The 20,999-nt window shown below is 49.8% G+C and overlaps 1 protein-coding gene across 8 annotated transcripts in view; it reads left to right on the top strand.

Annotated features, from left to right (window-relative positions):
• The window catches only part of MYLK (myosin light chain kinase), a 210,017-nt gene that overhangs the window by 132,606 nt on the left and 56,412 nt on the right, over positions 1–20,999 (top strand). For 5 of the 8 annotated variants that reach the window (XM_019839242.3, XM_045036325.1, XM_045036327.1 and 2 more), the window contains 2 exon segments: positions 296–412; positions 10,474–10,560. In XM_019839242.3, the coding sequence (XP_019694801.2) occupies positions 296–412; positions 10,474–10,560 (204 nt within the window). 8 annotated transcript variants of the gene reach the window in all.

Below are 20,999 nucleotides of genomic sequence, written 5' to 3'. Positions count from 1 at the left end.
TTTGCTCTCTTCTTCTGTGCCTTTCCATTATGTCCCTATAAGAGAGCTTGCTGGAATTTGGGAAGAGGGTACCAGGAGGAAATATACTTAGGGATCAGTTATTTTGGACTGGCTTATCAGAAAAAACTACCCTGACCCTTGGTAGGGAGAGAGGGTTGGTTTCCACAGGACGTCTGACTTCTGGGCTCCCAGTGGCTATCCATGTGAATAACATTCACCTGCCATGTCCCAGGTCCCAGGGCAGGTATTGGGCTTATATTGGGTCCACTCAGTGGTTCTTCCTCTTCCTTCCTAGGTTCACTGTGCTCTGTCTCCATCGAGAAGGCATTGCCCGAGGACAGAGGCGTATACAAGTGCATAGCCAAGAATGGCGCCGGCCAGGCTGAGTGCTCCTGCCAAGTCACTGTGGATGGTAGGTGGTGCCCACCCATCACTGCCACACAAAGTAGTCCCACTTCTCAGCCCTTCCCTGGCCAACCATACCTAAACAGAACTGCATCCAAGACTGCCATCCCTACCCGAGGCATTTGTTTTGTGGGTATCAAGCCATCTTTTGCACAAAATGAGCCAGAAAGGAAAATGGCAGCTCTACTTGATGGCCCTCTGTGACCTTGCAGCCCTGCCCCTGGCTGAGAGGAGGGGCCGCTCACCTTATTGTCCCCGCCCTGTCCCCAGTCCTGACCCCCAGATGCAGAAGCTTGCTGAGCGGGGAAACCAGGCACTGGGCTGGAGGAGAAAAGACACACCCACAGGAAAATGACTACATAGTATTTTACAAGCTGCAGCAGACAAGTGTCAGTGCTGGCAGGTCAGACCCTTGGTGAGGTGAGGACGGAGTAGAGCGGGGTCCATGTGGGGATACTTCCCTGAGGAGGTGAGTTGGGGCTGCATCTTTGGGTAGAGGGGAGAAGCCCACCTCTGCAAGAAGAGAAAGTAATTGTAATACAGCAGAGGGAGAGGAAGAAATGTGGGGGCAGAGGGCTGCCTGGTCTGAGTGGAGTTTCATTTTTTTTTAATGTTTATTTATTTTTGAAAAAGAGAGAGAAAGAGAGAGGGCACAAGCGGGGAGGAGCAGAGAGAGAGGGACACACAGAATCTGAAACAGGCACCAGGTTCCAGGCCGTCAGCACAGAGCCCGACATGGGGCTGGAACCCATGAACCGAGAGATCATGACCTGAGCCAAAGTCGGACGCTTAACCTCCTGAGCCACTCCGCACCCTCTGAGTGGAGTTTCTGAGTGAGGAAAGGGGGAGGCCAAGCTGTGAGGGGTTGAGATTTATCCTAAAGCAGGCTGTGTGTTTGTGACTCTTCTTTCTCTCTTCTTTGTGAAGTTTAGAATTAGAGCCTTAGAAGTAGAACAGACCTTGGGATGATCTAGGCAACCACCCTCATTTTGAAGAGTAGAAAACCAAGGCCATTGAGAAGGAACATGCCCTACATGAGGTTTCCTGGCCTGTTGAGGGCCAAGCTAGAGCCAGAATGCTGTAGTGGGATTCACAATCCAGAGTGCTTTCTTCTTTTTTGATACTTGCCTGGAACTGTCTGAAAAGGTTGTGTGGGGGAAATAATTTCTTGCTCTTGAAATGCCTGGTTAGTAACTCTTAGTGACACGTGAAAAACTGGTGTCCAAATAAGGCAACTCAAAGACCAACTTTGTTGCTCTTCTGACTCCTGAATATGATCACTTGGGTTATAAAGTCCTGACCTGTTTCCCTGCCATTCCACAAGATGTAGAACCTTTGTCCCCATTCTCGGCTTTATAATCTGATTTCCTGATCATAAACACTGAGATCCATGATATATTAGGAATGGAAGAAAAGAAAGTCTTTTCTTTTTTCTTTTTTTTTTTTTAAGAAAAAAGAGCATTGAGGTGGCTCAGTCAGTTAGGTGTCTGACTTTAGCTCAGGTCATGATCTCACAGTTGTGGGTTTGAGCCCCACTTCAGGCTCTGTGCTGACAGCTCAGAGCCTGGAGCCTGCTTCAGGTTCTGTGTCTCCCTCTCTCTCTGCCCCTCCCCTGCTCATGTCTCTGTCTCTCTCTCTCTTTCTCTCAAAAGTAAATCAACATTTAAAAAAAATTTTTTTTTAACTTTAAAAAAATAATAAAAGAAAAAAGAGCGCTGAAAAGTTAAAAAACATATACACACAATGGCAAAACAACTTAAATTGTCAATAGCCGGCAGTAAAGCTGAAATTGAAGACTATTGTGTGTGTGTCTCCCTGGAGGAGTTCTGTGAATGTATCTGTCGCTGGGGCTCTGAGTCCAAGGAGTGGATTTGATGGGTCAGTTCAGAGCCGGGCTTGAAACCCATGTTTTGAGGCTCTGGGTAGAGGGGCTGCTGCCGCCAGGTACTCTGTGGTGTGTGACCTGGGCTGTCACCTGCCCAGGTCACGTTTCCTGCTGCTTTCCCTATAGGTGCTGCAGTTTACAAAAAAAAAAAAAAAAGTGTTTCTGGGAACTTGACTCCAAACAGCCCACACTTAAGACCCATGCTAGACCCAACCAATCTAGAAGGAAGCCCTGCCTGCTAATAGCTGCTTTGGGGTTCCCTGGATTCTTTGGGTCCTATTTACAGGGCTAGCTGAAAGCGGGACAGCAATTTATTCTCCTTATCTGTGAAATGTCAGCACCTTTTTGAGAAACAGCAAATGTTTTATTTTGAAAACCAAACTTTGTTTTCAAAATAAAAATTTCTTTTTCCCTATAGAATACATTTGGGTTTTTTTTTTTTTTTTCTTTTTTAAGGTTTGGGGAATTCATTCAGCAACGTATGGGACTTTTTACCCATAAGTTGGCTTCCTTCTACTAGATTCCCTTGTACTCTCTGCTAATCTTTTTTTTTTTTTTTTTTTTTTTAATGTTTTATTCTTGGGAGAGAGAGAGAGAAAGACAGAGAATGAGCAGGGAGGGGCAGAGTGAGAGAGGGACACAGAATCCGAAGCAGGCTCCAGGCTCTGTGAGTTGTCAGGTGCCACAGAGCCCGATGTGGGGCTCTACGGAGCCACCCAGGATCCCCACTCTCCACTAATCTTGATCACCATTAGTTATCTCTAGTTTGGCCTCAGGGCTGCCGACTGAGATCTGGGTCTTAGGAGAAGAGCTAGCAAAGAGGTCAAAGGGAGACCAGCTGAGATAACAGGACTGACTCTAAGTTAATTGGTTTTGTTTTTCAAAGAGAAAAAGGGCAGCCCCTTCACACCCACTCTTTTCCCTGTTGCTAGACTTGGAGATATATTAGTGTCCTGCGAGTGGGTGGCCTTCCTGCCACATGGAGTTTTATTTCTCAGTCATGAGCCACCTCTTCACAAAGAACTGCAGTTTCCCTAACTGCTCCCCTGCCACCTTGCCTCACCGTTTCCCCTCCTGTGCTCCCCTCAGCCCAGCTGCTTTCCTGTCCTCCTTCCATCCCCTGGTGCTCCCGGCTCTCCCCAAGGCAGTGGTACCTAACTGAAAGATCCCAGGGGGTCCATGGACTCTTTGAAATTATAGGCAGAATTTTAAATCAGAGCATTTTTCTGAAGAGAGCACCCATAGTTTTTAATCAAACTTGCCCTAAGAAGGGACTGTTACTGAATTTGCAAGTTCGTTCATTGCATGGGGTCTCCTGATTTCTCTCTCCATCTGCAGCTGCCTGCTTAACCTCCCGGTAGGACTGTGTCCCTCCTTCCCAAGGGGCAGTGAGGTTCCTCTCCACTATAGCTCATGCTGACATGAGCCGGCCCTACCCCCTGACAGTCACTAGCTATCAGTCACACAGCCTGTGCCAAACACCATGAAGACTATGTATCTGTGGCCAATATAAGGATATATTTCAGGACCTCATGAAAATGACTTTGGCTCATTGGCCACTCTGTATTAGCCACATTCCTGTTTTTTCCCACTTAGAGTAAAGACAAAGGGAGGTAGCTTTTATAACTGAGCACATCTGGCCATTATCATCATGCTGTGTGTCTTTTCCCTAAGAAAAAGGGTGCTCTCGTGCACTTTCTTGATCTGGTCACACCCCTGTTCCTTCCAAGTGCAGCAGAAGGACCAGTGTCAACCTTGTACCCCAGAAAGCACCTGAAGCCTGAACTCTTCCAGGGGGACAAAGCTGACCCTCAAGGTTTGCTCTGGCTGGAGGCTCTTGTGCATTTTTAGCTCATCCAACAGTTGGGCAGGGTATCTCTCGGTGGGAAAATCGAGGCTCAGCGAGGGTCAGCATCCTCCCCAGGTCATGCAGACAGTACACAGGAGATGCAGACTCTCTGGATGTCTCTGATCCCAAAGCTCTTGCCCTTGGAGCCACCCTGAGCAGGGAGTTAGAACAGGATTTACCCTGACAGGGCTCACACCTGGGTGTGTCAGTTCTACAGCCTACCCTTTCCATGACTTGGTATGGCGTCTCTGTCTAGTGAATAGCATGGCAGTATCCACTGTCCGAGAGATCCAGGGCTGCCTTAGTAACAGCCCTTCCTACTGGGGAGTCCTCTGCTCACCTGGCCTGAGTGACCCATTCCCTCTCACTCCAGGTGAGAGGTAGGGAAACAAAACCCTTTGTAGGCCCAAATCCCAAGACAGGGCAGCTTAGGCCACCCTCCCCCAGCCACCCTGGCCACAGCTACCAGTGAGATCAAGGGCTTCATGGCCATGGAGGGTCGTACATTTGTGTGGTAAGAGGTGATGTTCCAGCGGGCATCCCGTGGTCATTCATCCCACTCTGTGCCAGGCACTGCTCTTGGGGCTGGGTTAAAAGCAGTGAACAAAACAGAAGGTCCTGTTATCGGGAACTTTACATTCTTGTGAGGGGGAAACAGTAACATAGATGAACAGACGTGTAATCTCAGGCAATACCAGGTGCTACGACACAAGCAAAGTAGGGTGTGGGGAAGATGTTACTGTTAGAGAAGGTGGCGGTGAGGCCTCTATGAGGAAGTGACATTGGAACAGAGGCCTGAAGGAAGTGTGAAGGAGTCTCAAAGTAAGAAGGAAGAGGTACTGGTGAGAGTAAAGCCCGAGCAGAAGCTATACCTGAGGCATTCCCGGGAGTAGGGAGGCCAGGGTGGCTGAGCTGTGAGCCAGGGCAGAGTGGTGGGAAACGAGGTGAGGAGTACCAGCAGCCAGATCTGTCAGTCTGAGTGTGGTGGGCCAGCTCTAGACATGGTGAAGCGTCACTCAGGTGACCCTGGTGACCAGAGTCACCCAGTCCCTGTGTGGATGAGAGGGAGAGCAGGGAGACCTCCTGTGATGGCCCAGGCAGAAGGTGATGTCAGCTTAGGCTCCACAGAAGAGGTAAGAAGTGATGAGATTCATAATCTATTCTCACAGTAGAGCCGATAGGATTTGCTGATGCATTAGAAATGGAGAGAGAGAGGGGCGCCTGGGTGGCTCAGTTAGTTAAGCGTCTGACTTCAGCTCAGGTCATGATCTCACGGGTTGTGGGTTCAGGTCCTGTGTCGGACTCTTGTGCTAACAGCTTCAGATTCTGTGTCTCCCTCTCTCTCTGCTCCTCCCTCCCCGACTCATGCTCGCTCGCTCTCTCTCTCTCTCTCTCAAAAATAAACAAACATTTAAAAAAAGAAGAAGAAGAAGAAGAGATGGAGAGAAGGGGAAGTCAAAGTGACTTAGTTTTCATGGGGGAGCATGGATCAATGGTGGCACCACCTTCTGAGACAGGCATGTAAGGGGCAGGGGCCAATCAAGTGCCTGTGAAGTGTCAGATGTCCGTTAGACGTCCAGGTGGGCACATCACATAGGCAGGCATTTAGATGAACCTGGAGTTGAGTAAGGAGGTCAGGGTTGGAAGCAGGGTAGGGGAGCTGTCCACATAAGAGGCCACTGAATGTTCTGGGAGTGAATGAGGTCCCTAAGGTGGATGTGGATGGAGGAGGGAGGAGGAGGAGTAGGGCAGGACAGAGGCCTGGGAAGGAGACCAAGAGGGAATGGCCACAGTGGGACAGGAAGAAATCCAGGAGAGAGGCGTGCTCCAGAAGCCAAATGATAGCCATTTGAATAAGGAAGGAATGATGACATCAGTGTGTCAGGTGCTGCCCCTGCGAACAGGATGAGCCTGAGACCATCAGCTTTAGCAATTCAAAGGGGTTTTGTGGCTGTGACAAGGGGGTTTAGCGGAGCCATAGTAAAAAAAGCCCAAACTGAGGCATATAGAGACCGAGGGGCCTGCTGAAGTCCATGCAGCTAATGACTAACTGGGTGGGAATTTAAACACAAGCCTTGGCTCCTAACTACCACGCTTAACTGCCACCATGGCCATCAGGAACCTCTGACTGTGCCTGAACTGATAGCCATGCACCCTTCTTCCTGCCACATTCACAAGTCTGCTCCCACTTTCACGTTTGTCCGTCACGTCACCACAGGCAGCTAACTTGCATTCAATTGAACTGAATAAAACTGCTTCCCCAGTAGGCCAAAGACGGTTGAATATTGGCAAATGATACGGTTCCACGTGAAACAAGTAGACAAAGCACTTAGCATCGTGCCAGGCATGGGCTAAGTAACCCAGTGAATGCCCACTGTTACTTTACATCTCATTTACTCTGTTGGGGTGTTACTCCTGTTTTCCTGGTGAACGTCAGCTCAAAAAAGTTCAGGGAATTTGCCCAAGGACTCATAGGCCCCAAAGAGTAGAGCCAGCAAGGAGCTCTTTTCCTGACTAGAGCACCCGGTCTTCCGATGGAGCCAGCTTGCTGCTTGCCCTCGGGCAGAGAAAGAGGCCACCCCCTCTGCCCCCCGGGTGGAGCTCCTGGACGCTTGACCCCCTCCCACCCCCAGAAGCCTCCCAAGACCTCACTCCCCCTGCCTTAGGCTTGTAATTCAGGGAACCAACCTCCTGGGGAAGACAGAAGCAAAAATGCCGCCCTGAAGGGTCAGGTCCAGAGCTAGCCCAGGAGTGGATGGGGGTGAGGTATTGTCCATATAAGGACACATTTTCCTCCCTATGTAGAGGCCCCCCACCTCCCTATATTTCCATCTTCCCGTCCTTCTTTGGGGGCACAACCCGGCCAGCAATGGACTCCAGCCCTGGGGCCGAGATCTAGAAATGGAGTTCAATTTCATCACAAACTGATTAAAATAGAAAATACAAGCTGCTCTTAGTCTTGTATTACTATTATTTTTATCCCCTGGGCATCCATGTGAGCACAGAGCTGGTTCTGATTAAGCACGTGGTCCTTCCAGCCCACCCCTTGCTGCAGCCCTCACAGAGGGCCGGTGGCTACTGGCGCATGCACAGCCCCCATGGGGCAGGAGGACTGAGGGAAGTGGGGGCTCAGTCCCACCCCTGGGGGGGCTCCAAGTCTGGAGGTGTGCCTGGTTTGAAAGGGAAACTTGAGCCCCTTTCCTCATGGTCAGATGGAAAGATAAAGTACACAGAACTTCTAAAAACAAAGCTCAAAGCACATGACAGGGTAGTGCACTCACACGTCAGTGTAAAAGCCAGCACCCAAAAGCTGAATACAGATGCGGAGGCGGGAAACATGCGGGTGGGGGCTGGTCAGGCAGGGCTTTTGAAAGTGGAGAATTTTAAAGCAGACTGGGAGGGAGCTGAGGAAATGTGGTGAGCAGGAGGAATGAATTAATAGGTACATGATCATTTTTCTCCTTTCCCGAGCACTACTGAATACATTCTCTCCTTTGAGCATCTTAACACTATGGTAGAAGGAATAAGTGTACTTTCCTTTGCACGGGTGTGGAAATAGAGACCCAGGGCAGTTGACATGATTTGCTCATGATCCCAAGATTGCTAATGACAAAGCCAAAACTGGTACCCTCCTCCCCGGTCTCTACTCTAATGCCGCTTAGAAGCAAAGGCCCATGCGACCCCACGAGGAGAGAAGGAATCTCCGTCCCTGTGTCCCTTCCTTAGGAACCCCGGAAGACCAGCCTCTCATCTTTGGCTTGCTTATGCCTCAAGTTACACACCAGTTAAAAAAAAAACAAAAAACAAAAAAACAAAGCAATCCCGATCCTTCTTCACCTTTCTCCTGCGATGTCCCCAGAACTCACCAGAAGAAAGACGGGCAGAGAGAGTATTCAAGCCAAGAAGCACAGAGCTCTGTACACTCTTGGCTGTCTCTTCTTCTTCTTTAAAAAAGGGGAAAACAAACACACTTTGGAGTGTACCTTCCTGTAAATTGTCATTGGTGCCTATCAGGTCTTGAAGGAAGGGAAGAAAGAAACATAGACTGCTACACCCTGGTTGATGGTACCCTAGTCCCCAGACGTCAAGAGATACAACGATAGGTGTTCCTGTCTCTCAGAATAGTCCCTGAGACCCTCCATGTACCACATGCCCACCTTCAGACACACAGGCACGTACACACATGTGCATACAAATACACACACACACACACACACACACACACACACACACACACGGCCTATGTCACACACAGACTGGGAGTGACATATGAAAGTCATCTGTGGAGCTTCTGGATAATATGGACGCCCAGGCCCTAACCAGACCAATTAAACCAGGATCTACAGGGTGAGACACCTATGTACAGCTGCTTCTAATGGGTAGCCAATGCTGAGAACCACACAAGTTGACAAATACTGAGGATTTTTCTGTAGCTGAGAATGACCATTAGGCCAGGGGAAAATACCCAGTGTGAGGAAGTGAAATCATCCCCTCCCCACAGGACTTTCTGCTTCTCCATCTGTATCCACATGGAACCTGGTGTGTGGGTGGCCACTGAGGAGACAGGACACAGGCAGTGTCAGCGACGGAAGGCACGGACCCCTGACTCACCATGTAGGGTTCTGTTTGCTCTTATAGAATGTGGCAGAAGGAGAATAGTGGAGGCAGGGTAGGGCTTCCACCTTGGTTCCCTCAGCACTGTTCCCTGCCATATACTGCTAGGAAGCTCTTCACGAGGCCTACGCACAACCATTCCTGTAGTTACATGTGTACAGCTTTGGCTGATTTCAGTAGGGAGTTGCCCCCATAGCCCCAGAGGCCTGTGTGCCTCGGAGCTGCTGGTGAGCTTGGACGATGCCCACACTGGGCCTCCTTTCCTGAAATACCCAGCTAGAACTGAGAGTGGGCAGGCTTTAGGTTAGGAAGGAAGCTTGACTCTTTGTGGGAGGATTTATACGGGCTGATCCACCTTCTGAAGCAGAAATGAGACCCAAATGCCATCTAGAAGGAGCAGTGCATCCAGATGGGAGCATCAGGAGACCGTGTGCTAGGGAAGTGTTCATCCCTAGGCCCTAGTTCTGTGCAACCTGTGTCCACCACACAAAGCCCCAGGAACCAGTCTGGGAGAGGGCATGTGTTAGCAGCTAGGACTGCCCCATCCAGGAGGCAAGACAACAAGATGGCCCTTCCTCCCTAGCCAAGCCACAAGAATGTGGTTCAAGCTTCAGCTGGAAAGTCCCACCCCCTCCTTCCTCCCTTTGAGTTTCCTGTCTTCAGGAGCCGGAAAATGAATGGCAGGAAGGGACTCTGACAGGGAGGCTCCCTCTCAGCACATCCCTGAGGAGAATTCCTTGTGGGGAAAATGCTGGAGCACAGTGATAGCTGTTTAACCAGCTCCTTCTTATCCGAGTTCCTGGGTGGTTTCCCCAAAGCTTCCTGAAGTCTAGTCTCCTTGGGGCCCAGTAAGGCCCTTTCTGACCACCCAGCCCCGTGTGATGTTACTCTTCTGCCCCAACAAGGGAGAGAGTGTGGTGATGTCCACACTCGACGTTAAAATGGAATAGGGAACGTGGAAGAGAGGACCAAGGCATTGTGCATTCATCCACGTGCCATTTCAGGTCCACCCAGAAGGCTCGGTTTCACTGGATCCACTTTGAGGAGGAGTGCACAACCTCCCATAATGGGTCCAAGGCTCAGTCCAGAGGGGGTGAGGCATGCCGGCTGCCTGCTCAGAGGCCTTCATCTGGTCTTAAAGTCTGTCAGTGACCATCTGTAGAAAGAAGTCTGGGAAATCAAAAGGTGCAGGCCCCTTCCAGACCATGAGCTGAGGCATGGACCCTGTCCCCTCTTTCTTCTGTCGGAGAGACCTCTCCATACAGAGCAGGCTTTTGGAAATACAGAGCAGTTAGCGCCAGCGAGTAAAGACCCAGTGAAGGGAAAAGATGGGAGAGAAGTGAGCACAGGGGTGCCATCGCTTCTCCAACCCTGCCAGCGATGTGATTCCTGGCAGCGCGTGCCTGCCATGCAGGGGAATGCATAATAGCTCCCAGCATAGCCTGTCCATCCATCTTGCCTGGGTGACTGCTCTCTCCACCTGATTTATAAGGCGCAGTGGAGTGCGCGCACGCTCCTTCTTTGGTGCTCCGGTGGAGGAAGGTGCCCGAGGCAGGCGCCGTCTGCTCGGCAGGCACGGAGGGCCCCCAGAGTGGAAAGAGGAGCCGGGGGGGGGGGTGTTGTAATTTTGGTTGGGGTGGGATTTTTATTGAGACACCTCTTCTGTTCATTTCCTTGGGCAGCAGCCAACTAATGTCCGTCATTACCTGTTCTGTTCCAGATGCTCCTGCCAGGGAGAATGCCAAGGCCCCGGAGATGAAAGCCCGGAGGCCCAAGAGCTCTCTTCCCCCAGTGCTAGGAACAGAGAGTAAGTACTTGCTCAGCTTTCCTAGGCAACCCCAGGACTGAGCCCCAGCTTCCTTGCCTGCACCCCAGCGAACCCCGTGAAGCCTTGGTGACTGGGCCAGTGGCCGTTTGGCACTTCCCACCTCTCCCAGCCTCTGCACAGCCTTAGTGGTGCATACCCACGTCCACTGGCCACCTCACTCAGGCCCTCTGTGCTTCTCACCAAGACTCCTCCTCCTGATCTCTCCCAGGTGAGTCCTGCTGGGCAGAAACTTTCCAAACCGTGGCTCTGCTCTCATCACTCCTGGTTGCGGTGCCTGGCGGTCCCCAGAGCCTACCAGTCCCATTCAAGTGGGCCTCACAGACATTGCACTTGTGCACACTTGTCCTGACGTGTGGTCTGGCCTTTCTTTCCGAGTCTGCCCCCAACTCCTGTATCCTTACTTTATGTTCAGGCCAGGCCAAGCTCCTCCATGTGCGATGGAAGTGCCCGTGCCGCTTCCATCAGGCCTCTGCTCTGGGAGCACCTCTCTCTGTGAGACACCTCTTTCATGGGACAGACTCCCACTGAAAAGCCGCGTCATCCCTGAGTTTGTCCTTGTCCCAGCTGCAAGTAACCCTTCCTTCCTGTGTGCTCCCGGAGCACTCAGCACCTCCCTGCTGCCACTGTCTGCTGCCCAGTGTCTGGTGATGTGTCTGTGGCTCACCCCTCCTCCACTGTGAGTCCCCTGAGGGCTGCCCCTGGGGCTTCCGGGATGCCGGGCCTTGCTCATAGAGGGACCCGGCCTTGCTCGTAGAGGGAGGTACAAGAGTTGCAGCTGTGGTATAAATAGCTGTGCAAGGAAGGACTTGTGTGACTCTACAAAGTGTCTCCCTCTCCCTGGTCTCACCTTCCCCCAGGGCCCACTGATGTATCAGGCACAACACCCCACAAAAATATCTCAATATCTTATAGAATTAGAAGAAAATAAACTTTTGGGTCAAAGAAAATGTTTTAATTCACAATATTAATATATTCATCTTTATACCAGTGCAGTTGTAAAATATAAGTTATGTGTGCATATACATATGTATTTTTAAATTTTTATTTGTGTTTTTTAAAGTTTATTTATTTTGAGAGAGAGAGAGGAGGAGGAGGAGGAGGAGGGGCGAAGAGAGAGGGATAGAGAATCCTAAGCAGGCTTTGCACTAGACAGCACGGAGCCCAGTGCAGGGCTTAAACTCGCAAACCATGAGATCATGACCTGAGCCGAAATCCAGAGTCGGCGCTTAACTGACTGAGCCATCCGGGTGCCCCTTATTCTCCTCTTTTCAGAGCTGCATATTTACCCTCCTAATGATGAGCTTGGGTTCCTTGTGCATACTCCAGCCAGCTGCCAGGGGGATGCTCAGCCTTTAGTATGTTGGGGCAGCCAAATTGGAATTATAATGTCTAGTGGATATTTAACCAAAGTGGGGAGCTCAGAATATCAGGAGTAGACCTTTAATAAGTTGCTGGAAATGCATATATAACTGTAAGAAAAATCCAGTAAAAATGGGTTGGTGATTTCATTTTCTAAGAGGATCACTTGGACCCATGCTCTGTTAGTTACGGCAAAATGGGAGCTTCGAAGAGCACCAGGTGGTTGTGACTTAGGGACCGATGCAGTCATTCGCCTCTCCTGAGGGCAGAGGCAGGAGTGCATGGACTTTGAGCCGGGCCATCAGCAGCCTGCTGCCCTCAGCTCTGGCACATCCATTACAGGCAGATCCTGGGGGCAGTGAGGTGGGGTCCAGGGGAAGGTTGTGAAGGAGAAAACAAGCTGGGGACAGTGAGCAGCCCCGGGAGCTGGGCCTTTGCGCTGGGGGAGAGAGGGCTGTGGGGCACACCGAACAAGTTGTCATCATCTGACTTGGGGTGGTGGCTCTCAACCCCAGCTGCATATTAGACACACCTGTGGAGCTTTTAAAACCTCTGCTGCTGGGGCAACCCAGCCTAGTTAGGTCAGAATCTCCAGAGGTAGGATCCAGGCTTCAGTACTTGTTCAAGCCTCTAAGCTATTCCAGGGTGTGGTAGGTCAGCCTGGAAGCCTAGAAGCACCCTGTGCCCACACTGTTGGTCTTCAGAAACAGAGGGGGCCTCCCTTACTGCCTCTGTTCAGTGTGGCACTGCCTTAGGAGCCCTCATGCCCAGGTCCTCAGAGTATCTCTGGCACCAGCCCACAATCTCTACTCTTTAAGGAAGGAGCAAGATGCTGGAAGCAGAGCTGGAAGCCAAGGTTCTTACCCCTACAGAGTGAGTGGGGAGTGGGGCTCAGTCAGTGGCACTGCTTAGGGAGAGGGGCGGGCTGGCAGAAAGTTCTGGTCTCCCTTTCCATAGCAAACAAATACATCCATATCTAGATTAAGTCCAGAGGACGCTACTTGTCTGTGGAAGGAGAATTTTACTCTAGTCTTTGTCTTGCAGTTACAGACAGATGTCTTACCCCCCAAGGGATGGAAATGTGTGTCTCCGTGTACAGTAATGACCACTTTGAATGGCCCATCCACCCAACCTTTCGTCACCCCAACACATCACCCGCTGGGCACTGAGGACATTAGCCGGGTGGTTCTGATGGCCCCTCCACCTGCTTACATACCTGTGTTCGTGTCCTTCAGACACCTGTAGAGTTCTCTGGGTGCCTCCTGAACACCATGGGGCTTCCTTCCCAGAGGCTCCTAAGAAGACAGCTGCTCAGAGATAGGAAATGAAGGAGGTGTCTTTTAGGCCTGTACCCCCAATTCTTTTCTCACTTGTTGGGCTAATTTGTATTATTTATTAATTACATAAATTAAATATGCATGCATTCTTCTTTAAAACATTCTAAACAGCATAGAAATGCACCAGGTGCAACATGAAAGCCCTCTTTAATCTACCCCCAGTTCCACTCACCTCCTCAAATATAGTCACAATTATTCTTTTTCTATGCACTTACGTATACTTATGTAAATACAGCACGTAACCTGGACACCCCTGCAACTTGCCTTTTTTCTCTTAGCATGGCCATCCCTGGTCCCAGACATCTCTGATCCCATGAGAAAGCCCAGATTGATTCTCTTGTCTCTGAGCTGTCTGGCTATAACATGTGTTCATTTTTTTCAAGGGCTGGGAAGTACCTAATCTAATCAGGAAATCCGTTTCTTCTGCCAGTAATCGAGGGAAGGCCAAGTGGTTTTCTTGCCAAACAGATCATAGCCAGATCCCTCCCTGGATGACCTCTTCCCACCCCCAGCTGTGTTGGTCAGTCCTGTGTGTGAGTTGTCAGGTATAAGAGTAGAGGGCACATGTCCGCACAATGGCCTGAGGGCCCTTGGGAGTGCTGCTGGGGACCATGAGGGAAAAGCCAGTTCCATCTACCAAGCCAGGTAGCAGGGTGAGAGAAAACAGACAGAAGTACAAGCTAACCTGCCAGACACTAACTCCCAAGTACAGGAACGAGGAGTGGTCGTTTGGGGTGACCTGGGACCAGGGAAACTCTGGGCCAGGTTATGAAGGAGAGAGGAGTGTGGTTTGAAGCAAAATGATGACATTGCTGGAGCACTGGAAGGAGGATCCCACTGGAAGGGATGCTGTGAGGCCCCCCACTCAGGTGCTCACTTAGTGTCTACTGAGCCCCCGTGCAGCAGGCATCCTCTAAGGCGCTTAGTCACAGATCACTTCAGGCAGGTCTCATTCAACTGAGCTACAAGTAGCTCTCATCTTACAGATGGGCAAAACTGAGCCTCAGAGAGCTAAATTGTCCTGCCCGGGGTCTGACAGCTGATAAGATCTGGAACTGTGAGGACAACCCTGATCCATGTTCCTGCTGCAGCACTGTGCCTTGCCAGTCTCAGAGCTGTACTTCGTGCAGTCCACACAAGCCTGGGCAAGTGCTGCCCCCGGGCCACGGCAGGGCAGGAGTCTGCTGCCCTGAGAGCTGGGGGGACAAGGAGAGTGACAGCTGGGTCCTGAGACCTGTCACGGTGTTTGCTGCATGCCTCTCAAGAGGCATTTTTTTATAACTTTATTTTGATATAATTTCAAATTTATAGAAAAGTTGCAAGAATAGTATAAGGAACTCTTGTATGTACCCATTACTGAGATCCACTAATTATTTACATTTTTTCCCAGTGTCCTTGCATTCTCTATGTATGAATTCATATAGATATATTCACCGTTTATCAGATATTCATACATATGTATGCACGCTATGTATATATTCATATATATTCACCATGCATCATGTAGGTATATAGATACCATTTATGAATAAATTAGAGACATCATACCCTTGACCTCTAAATATGTCATTGTGTATCTCCTAAGAACATAACCACAATGCAGTTACTAAAATCAGGACAGTTAACATTGAACCAATACTACTATTTAATGCAGGGTCTGCATTCAGTTTTTGTCAATTGTCCTGATATCCTTTAATGGTCCTTTCCCCCCCTCGATGGGAATTTACTGTCAGCACTCTTGGAACACTTCATCCACTCCTCCAGTTCAGAATGGTCATCCCCTACCTTTGGAGAAAGAGCAAGAAAGAAGTGCATAGGCCCAGGGTGAAGCACCCAAGACTCCGCCTGATTTGAGTAGGCACGGGGAGGCAGCAGCACCTTGTTGGATGTCCAGATGTGCATTTCTTGCGCCTGGCTCTGGGGCAGTGCTCCAGCACGAGACATAGCCAGAAAGCACTAGGCTGGAAAGCAAGGGACAAAAGTCTTGGTTCTGCCTCTCATTGAACATATGGCCTTGGTCAAAGCCGTTCGTCTCCAGACCTGTCAGATGGGGACTCCAACTGAGCCCAGAATTTTTCCATCTCTGATAGCAGTTCGTTCAATGGAATGCTTTTGTGTGTGTGTGTGTGTGTGTGTGTGTGTGTCTGACGTTGTTCAGGTGAGGTCAGCTAACTCCCCTTTGTATCATCCAATATGTGATGGGTTGACACTACAGCAAGTGTGGCTTGGGTTGCACAGCAGCAGAAACATCCTTATGAGAAGGAGGCTTTAAGCAGAAGGTCCAGTTCTAGGGGATTCCAGCTGGAGGGGATCTGAATGGAATTTTTTTGTGAGGGAGGCATTGATGGGGCTTAAGAAATGGTTTTAGAAAATACAGATGAAGGGGCACCTGGGTGGCTCTGTCTGTTAAGCATCTGACTCTTAATTTTGGCTTAGGTCATGATCTCCTAGTTCGTGAGTTGGAGCCCCACATCGGGCTCTGTGCTGACAATGCGGAGCCTGCTTGAGATTTTCTATTTCCCACTGTCTCTCTGTCTCTCTGTCTCTTTTTTAAAAAATAAATAGGGGCGCCTGGGTGGCGCAGTCGGTTAAGCGCCCGACTTCAGCCAGGTCACGATCTCGCGGTCCGGGAGTTCGAGCCCTGCGTCAGGCTCTGGGCTGATGGCTCAGAGCCTGGAGCCTGTTTCCGATTCTGTGTCTCCCTCTCTCTCTGCCCCTCCCCCGTTCAAGCTCTGTCTCTCTCTGTCCCAAAAATAAATAAACGTTGAAAAAAAAAATTAAAAATAAATAAATAAATAAATAAATAAACTTAAAACAAAATACAGATGAGGTGATGCCAGGGTGATAACAGACTAAGGGATTCCTCCTTGTCAGTCTGTAGAGCTGATGTTGTTTTGAAAACAGGTAAATGAGCAGAAGTCACTTTTATAACTTGACAGGAACCAGGGCCTGTTTGAGAAATGTCAGTGTCCAGCCCATAATGAGCATGTGATTTTTCACATTGATTCATGAGTTCCCATGCTTTAAGGGTCCCTGCCTCTACTGCACTTGTGGGATTTGGGGACGATGCAGACAGAACACCCCTGTGTATTCCTTGCCTGGCGTTGGCCTGACATTGGTCACTTTGGCTTCAGTCACCACGATGGACCATTCCAGATTTTGCTTTTAGATGTCTTTGCCTTGGCCCTCCATATGGGTGTCTCTCTGAAACCAAAAGTCATATCATCTTGAAAGCATCTTTGGATGTCAAAAGTAGCGTCCAGTTTTCCTGGAAGATTCCCTCAGGATCATATCTTTCTTTTAAATGTTCTCTTGGAGTTATGGGGGATGTTAAGTCACCGTAGTTAGTATTCAAAGAGCTGGAAGGAATTGCTGGACAGGTGGAGGTTTGGCATCAATACTTGCTTGACACTGGAAGATGTGGGACCCTGAAAGAGAAGCTGGGGTACTTCCATGAATTCCACGAATTTGAAAGCTGGTGCCAACTACTAGTTACTCTCAACCAAAATATTGTCCATGAGGAGTGATAGTACCCATTATCACCCCCCACCCTGCTGTGCATGTGACCCTGTGACCTCCATCTCTGAGCTTCTGCTTCCAGCTCCTTCCCCAGCTCTTCCGTTGTCTCCCATGATCCTGTTAAGTGGGAGGACGGGTCCTCCCCAGAGAGGACATTGGCACTGCCATCCTGGCCATGCCGGGCTGCCTCTTTCACAACCATCCCCACATTCTGTAACCTAGGGGCTTGGGGATAAGCATTCGCAGTAACAAGAAGAGCAGTGTTCCTCTGGAATCTTCTTGTGTGACAGCCTTTGATAGGAGGAGATGTGTTCACGAAATTTGCCCAGAGATGTTAATTCTGGGAATATGAACCAATATTTCTCTATAGGTCTGTCTATTAGACATACTGGAAAGGCCTGGTGTGTGCAAGGGGCAGGGAAGTGTTGGGGGCTTGTCAAGTCACCCAGAGCCCTGAGTCTACCTGAGTGCAGGGCGGTGGGATTCGACCTTTCATCCTCAAGTCCGCACAGCCGCCCTCCCTTCTCTGACACAGCCCTGTGCGTGAATGCTTCCTCCACACTTCACCCAGCCTGAGTCACCTTCAGGAGCCTTTGGTAGAAAGTTAATGCTGATTTTGGGAATTGTGAAGGGTTTGATGTCTATTTTTAGTTAACTACCTAAAAAGGGAAATGTCCCCAGAGAAGCAGACATCCAGGGACCTCCCTGTACCCGAGGCTGTTCGTGCTACCTCCCTAATTCTCCTTTGCTTTCCATTATCTCAGACCCTTTTGATGCTAAGAGGCCTACCTTTAGTCTCGGCAATTATCTCCCAAAAGCTTGCCCAGGTCTTCTGCCCTGTTGATTCATGGGAGAGGCACTCCTGTGCTTTCAGACTGAGCAGTCTGGAAACTCCTGTGCGTACTGACCTCCTCCCCTCTAGCTCCCTCCCCCCACCACCACTCAGGGCAGGCAGCAGGAAGGTTCAGCAGGAGTAGGTCAGAACTTGGGCAGGCCTGGTGCAGAAGCAAAATGCTGGGTTGCCCAGACAGCCGGGAGGCTGGCCTCCCCATCGCTGCCCCAGGTTTCCCCAGCAGGCATCCAAGTTCAGTGCTTTGTTCATGATGTTTTCACTGGGCTGCTGCCCCTCTTCCAGCCTGTCTCCTCTTTAGAGTGGAAGACGGGGCGCCCAACGGCTTTGATCTAGTTAGTGACAGAGCAAAGAGGATCTGCTTTTAATGGGAAGTTGCAGAGGGATTCAAGCCCCAGGGCTTTATCTCTCAGCATCAGAGCCCCAGGGGTGGGGGGGTGGACTGTTCTTAGAAACTCCCAGGTTAACAGAGATCCTCAGGGGCTCCACTTGTTCCTTTAATAGCTTTTCAAGCATATGCCAAGTACCACACTAGGCACTGGCAGTACAACAGGTGAACAAAATGGGCCCCTGTTCCTGTCTCCAGGGAGTGTGCTGTGAGGTATGCATGTTGGACAGGTGTTTCTGCATTGTAATACATTGTGAGGAGTGCTAAGAAAGAACCACCTCCAAGCAGCATGGAACCCAGCCTGACAGTAGTGATGGATGAGGTGAGGCCTACTGGAAGAAGGTACCAGAATCGGCAAAGAGCTGGCGGCAATGGCCGGTACTGCAGAAATGGAAAGGCATTCAGTGTGGGGGATAGAGCAGCCCTCCTGGAGGGTGACGCAGGGCCCAACAGCATCAGCATGCCCTGGACAGCCAGGAACTGTGTTTCTAGCAAATTTCCCAGGTGTTCATAATGCACACTCCATTCTGCAAACCGCTGACATTGAGCGCCAAGGGCCTGGGTGACGGTATTCCCTAAGAGGGAAGAGTAAGAAAGAAGATGGGACAAAAGCTGGGGACACATCTCAGACGCCCTTGTAAGATGAGTTGGACTTTATGTTAAGTGGCAGCGGGTGGCCATTGGAGACATTTAAACAGTGGAGTGATGGCCTTGGAATGACGGCCGTATTAGGACAGGGACGAGGCTGAAGCGGTAGTAGTTTGGACTAGAATGGTGACAGTGGGGATGTGGAAGGTGGCAGACCGAGGAGGTATGGAGTGAATGGAATTGACCGATGCTAGTGACTGGGGATGGTAGGGAGGGGGCCTTGGGAGAAACAGGGGCAAGCGGCAGGTTTGAGGAAAAGATCCTGGATTTACTTTTGGACATGCTGGGCTTGCAGTATGTGCCAGGAGGAGGGACGGTCAGGTAGTGGGATGTATAGATGGGCTGAGAAAGAGGTCTGGGCCCCAGGTAGAACAAAGCTGGCAGAGAGAGGGATAAGAAGAGAAACTGTAGAGACTCCTGGGTGGCTCAGTCAGTTAAGCATCTGACTACATCTCAGGTCATAATTTCACAGTTCATGGTTTCGAGCCCGACATCGAGCTCTCTGCTGTCTCTGCTGCCAACGGGGAGCCTGTTAGGGATCGTCTGTCCCCTACTGTCTCTGCTTCTCCCCTGCTTGCTCTGTCTCTCTGTATCTCTCTCTAAATAAATAAATAAAATAAAATAAAATAAAATAAAATAAAATAAAATAAAATAAAATAAAGTACCCTGACAGCAGTGCTATGCCAGGAGGGGGGTGCGTCCTGGGGCCGACTGTCTGGGGGAGGGGACCGAGCTCCTCCCCTGAGAGACAGACCAAGTGGCAGGCCGCGGGAGGATGTTTTGCCCTCCTAGCCTGACAGTGTGGTTGGTAGCTGCCATGGGATTCACAAATATAGTTGGGTTTTATTTTCCTTCTAGAATATTCCTCTTTGACAATGGGTGGTGCAAAAGTTTAAGGTGTTGGAGAGGGAATGAGAGACAAAGGGCTGACATTAGTATAAGACAACAAGGTGGTAAGATGGATGAATCCAGAGAAGAGGAAACTAGTTAGTAACCCAAGGAGAGCTGAGAGTTTGAGCATCTGGACCAGCAAGAGGGTTACCTGAGGACTTGAACTGGGAAAGGAAGTCCAGGAGCAGCATGAGAGATATCATGTAGGTACAGAGCTCAGCTGATACAGGGTGGCATACTAAATAGGTGACAGAGTGGACAGAGAAGTCCTCTGGGGATCCATCTGGGGAAGAGGGGCGACTGGGGTGAGGGTCTGGTAGTAGAGCATGCACCCTGTGCTCTACCTTCTTTACAACGTAGCTTAATGCTTTACAACAAATTTTATCCCCTTCACATTTTTTGAATGAGGAAATGAAAGCTCCAAAAGGCTAAGTAACCTACTTTTCTTTTAATGTTTATTTATGAGAGAGACAGAGTGCAAGTGGGAGAGGGGCAGAGAGAGAGAGAGAGAGACAGAATCGGAAGCAGGCTCCAGGCTCTGAGCTGTCAGCACATAGCCCAACACGGGGCTCAAACTCATGAACTGTGAGATCATGACCCGAGCTGAAGTCAGACGACTAACCCACTGAGCCACCCAGGCGCCCCATTAAGTAACATGCTTTAAATCAACAGCCTAGGGAGCGACAGGGCAATTTAAACCCAAGCCCAGCTCCAGAGCCTGTGCCCACTGCATTCCTGCAGGGGGACAGAGAAGGGCGTTGAGGGCTTGGATATGAGGATGGAACAGAGAGTGAGCTGCTACAGAGGCAGCCACACGGGGCATCAGGAGGTGTGGTTCCTGTGTCTAACTTGGCCCCATCTGGTGTTATGAGCCTTACAAATCACCTGGCTTTTATGGGTATCTATCTCCTTTTTCATGGCATGGAAACAGTGTGAGGTGCCCTGCTTGTATGTGGTTGGGGAAGGAACCCAGGGGGAAAAAAGACAATGAGATCGTGGGTTAGACACTGCATGCACTGAGCCCAGCTCACTGTGAGAAACCAGGTTTTAGGATCAGGGGATTCTGCTTTCCAACCTATTAAATATATTCTTCTAAGCCCCGAACACAGTTAATGGATTTCAGCAGATGCTCGTATAAAATATGTATAGAATAGGATATAGAACATCATTAACATTTAAAATTGTCTTTACCAACAGGAACTAAACCAGCTTTAAATGCTAACCAATTCAAACAGCAGAAGATGCAAATTTATAGAACAAACATGAAACTTTGGCCCTCAATCCATTTAACCATGACAGAGGAAGACAGGTACTAGTTGGGACCCTACTTCTAGGTTTACTAGGACCACATAGGTTTATAGGGCTGCCAAGGTTAGTAAAGAGTGGGACTTCGGAGTCATCAGATTTCATGGTATGCTAACTGCCA

This window comes from Felis catus, chromosome C2 (assembly GCF_018350175.1).
Source record: "Felis catus isolate Fca126 chromosome C2, F.catus_Fca126_mat1.0, whole genome shotgun sequence".
NCBI classification, from domain to species: domain Eukaryota; kingdom Metazoa; phylum Chordata; class Mammalia; order Carnivora; family Felidae; genus Felis; species Felis catus.
This window is presented reverse-complemented; position numbering and strand designations above follow the sequence as displayed.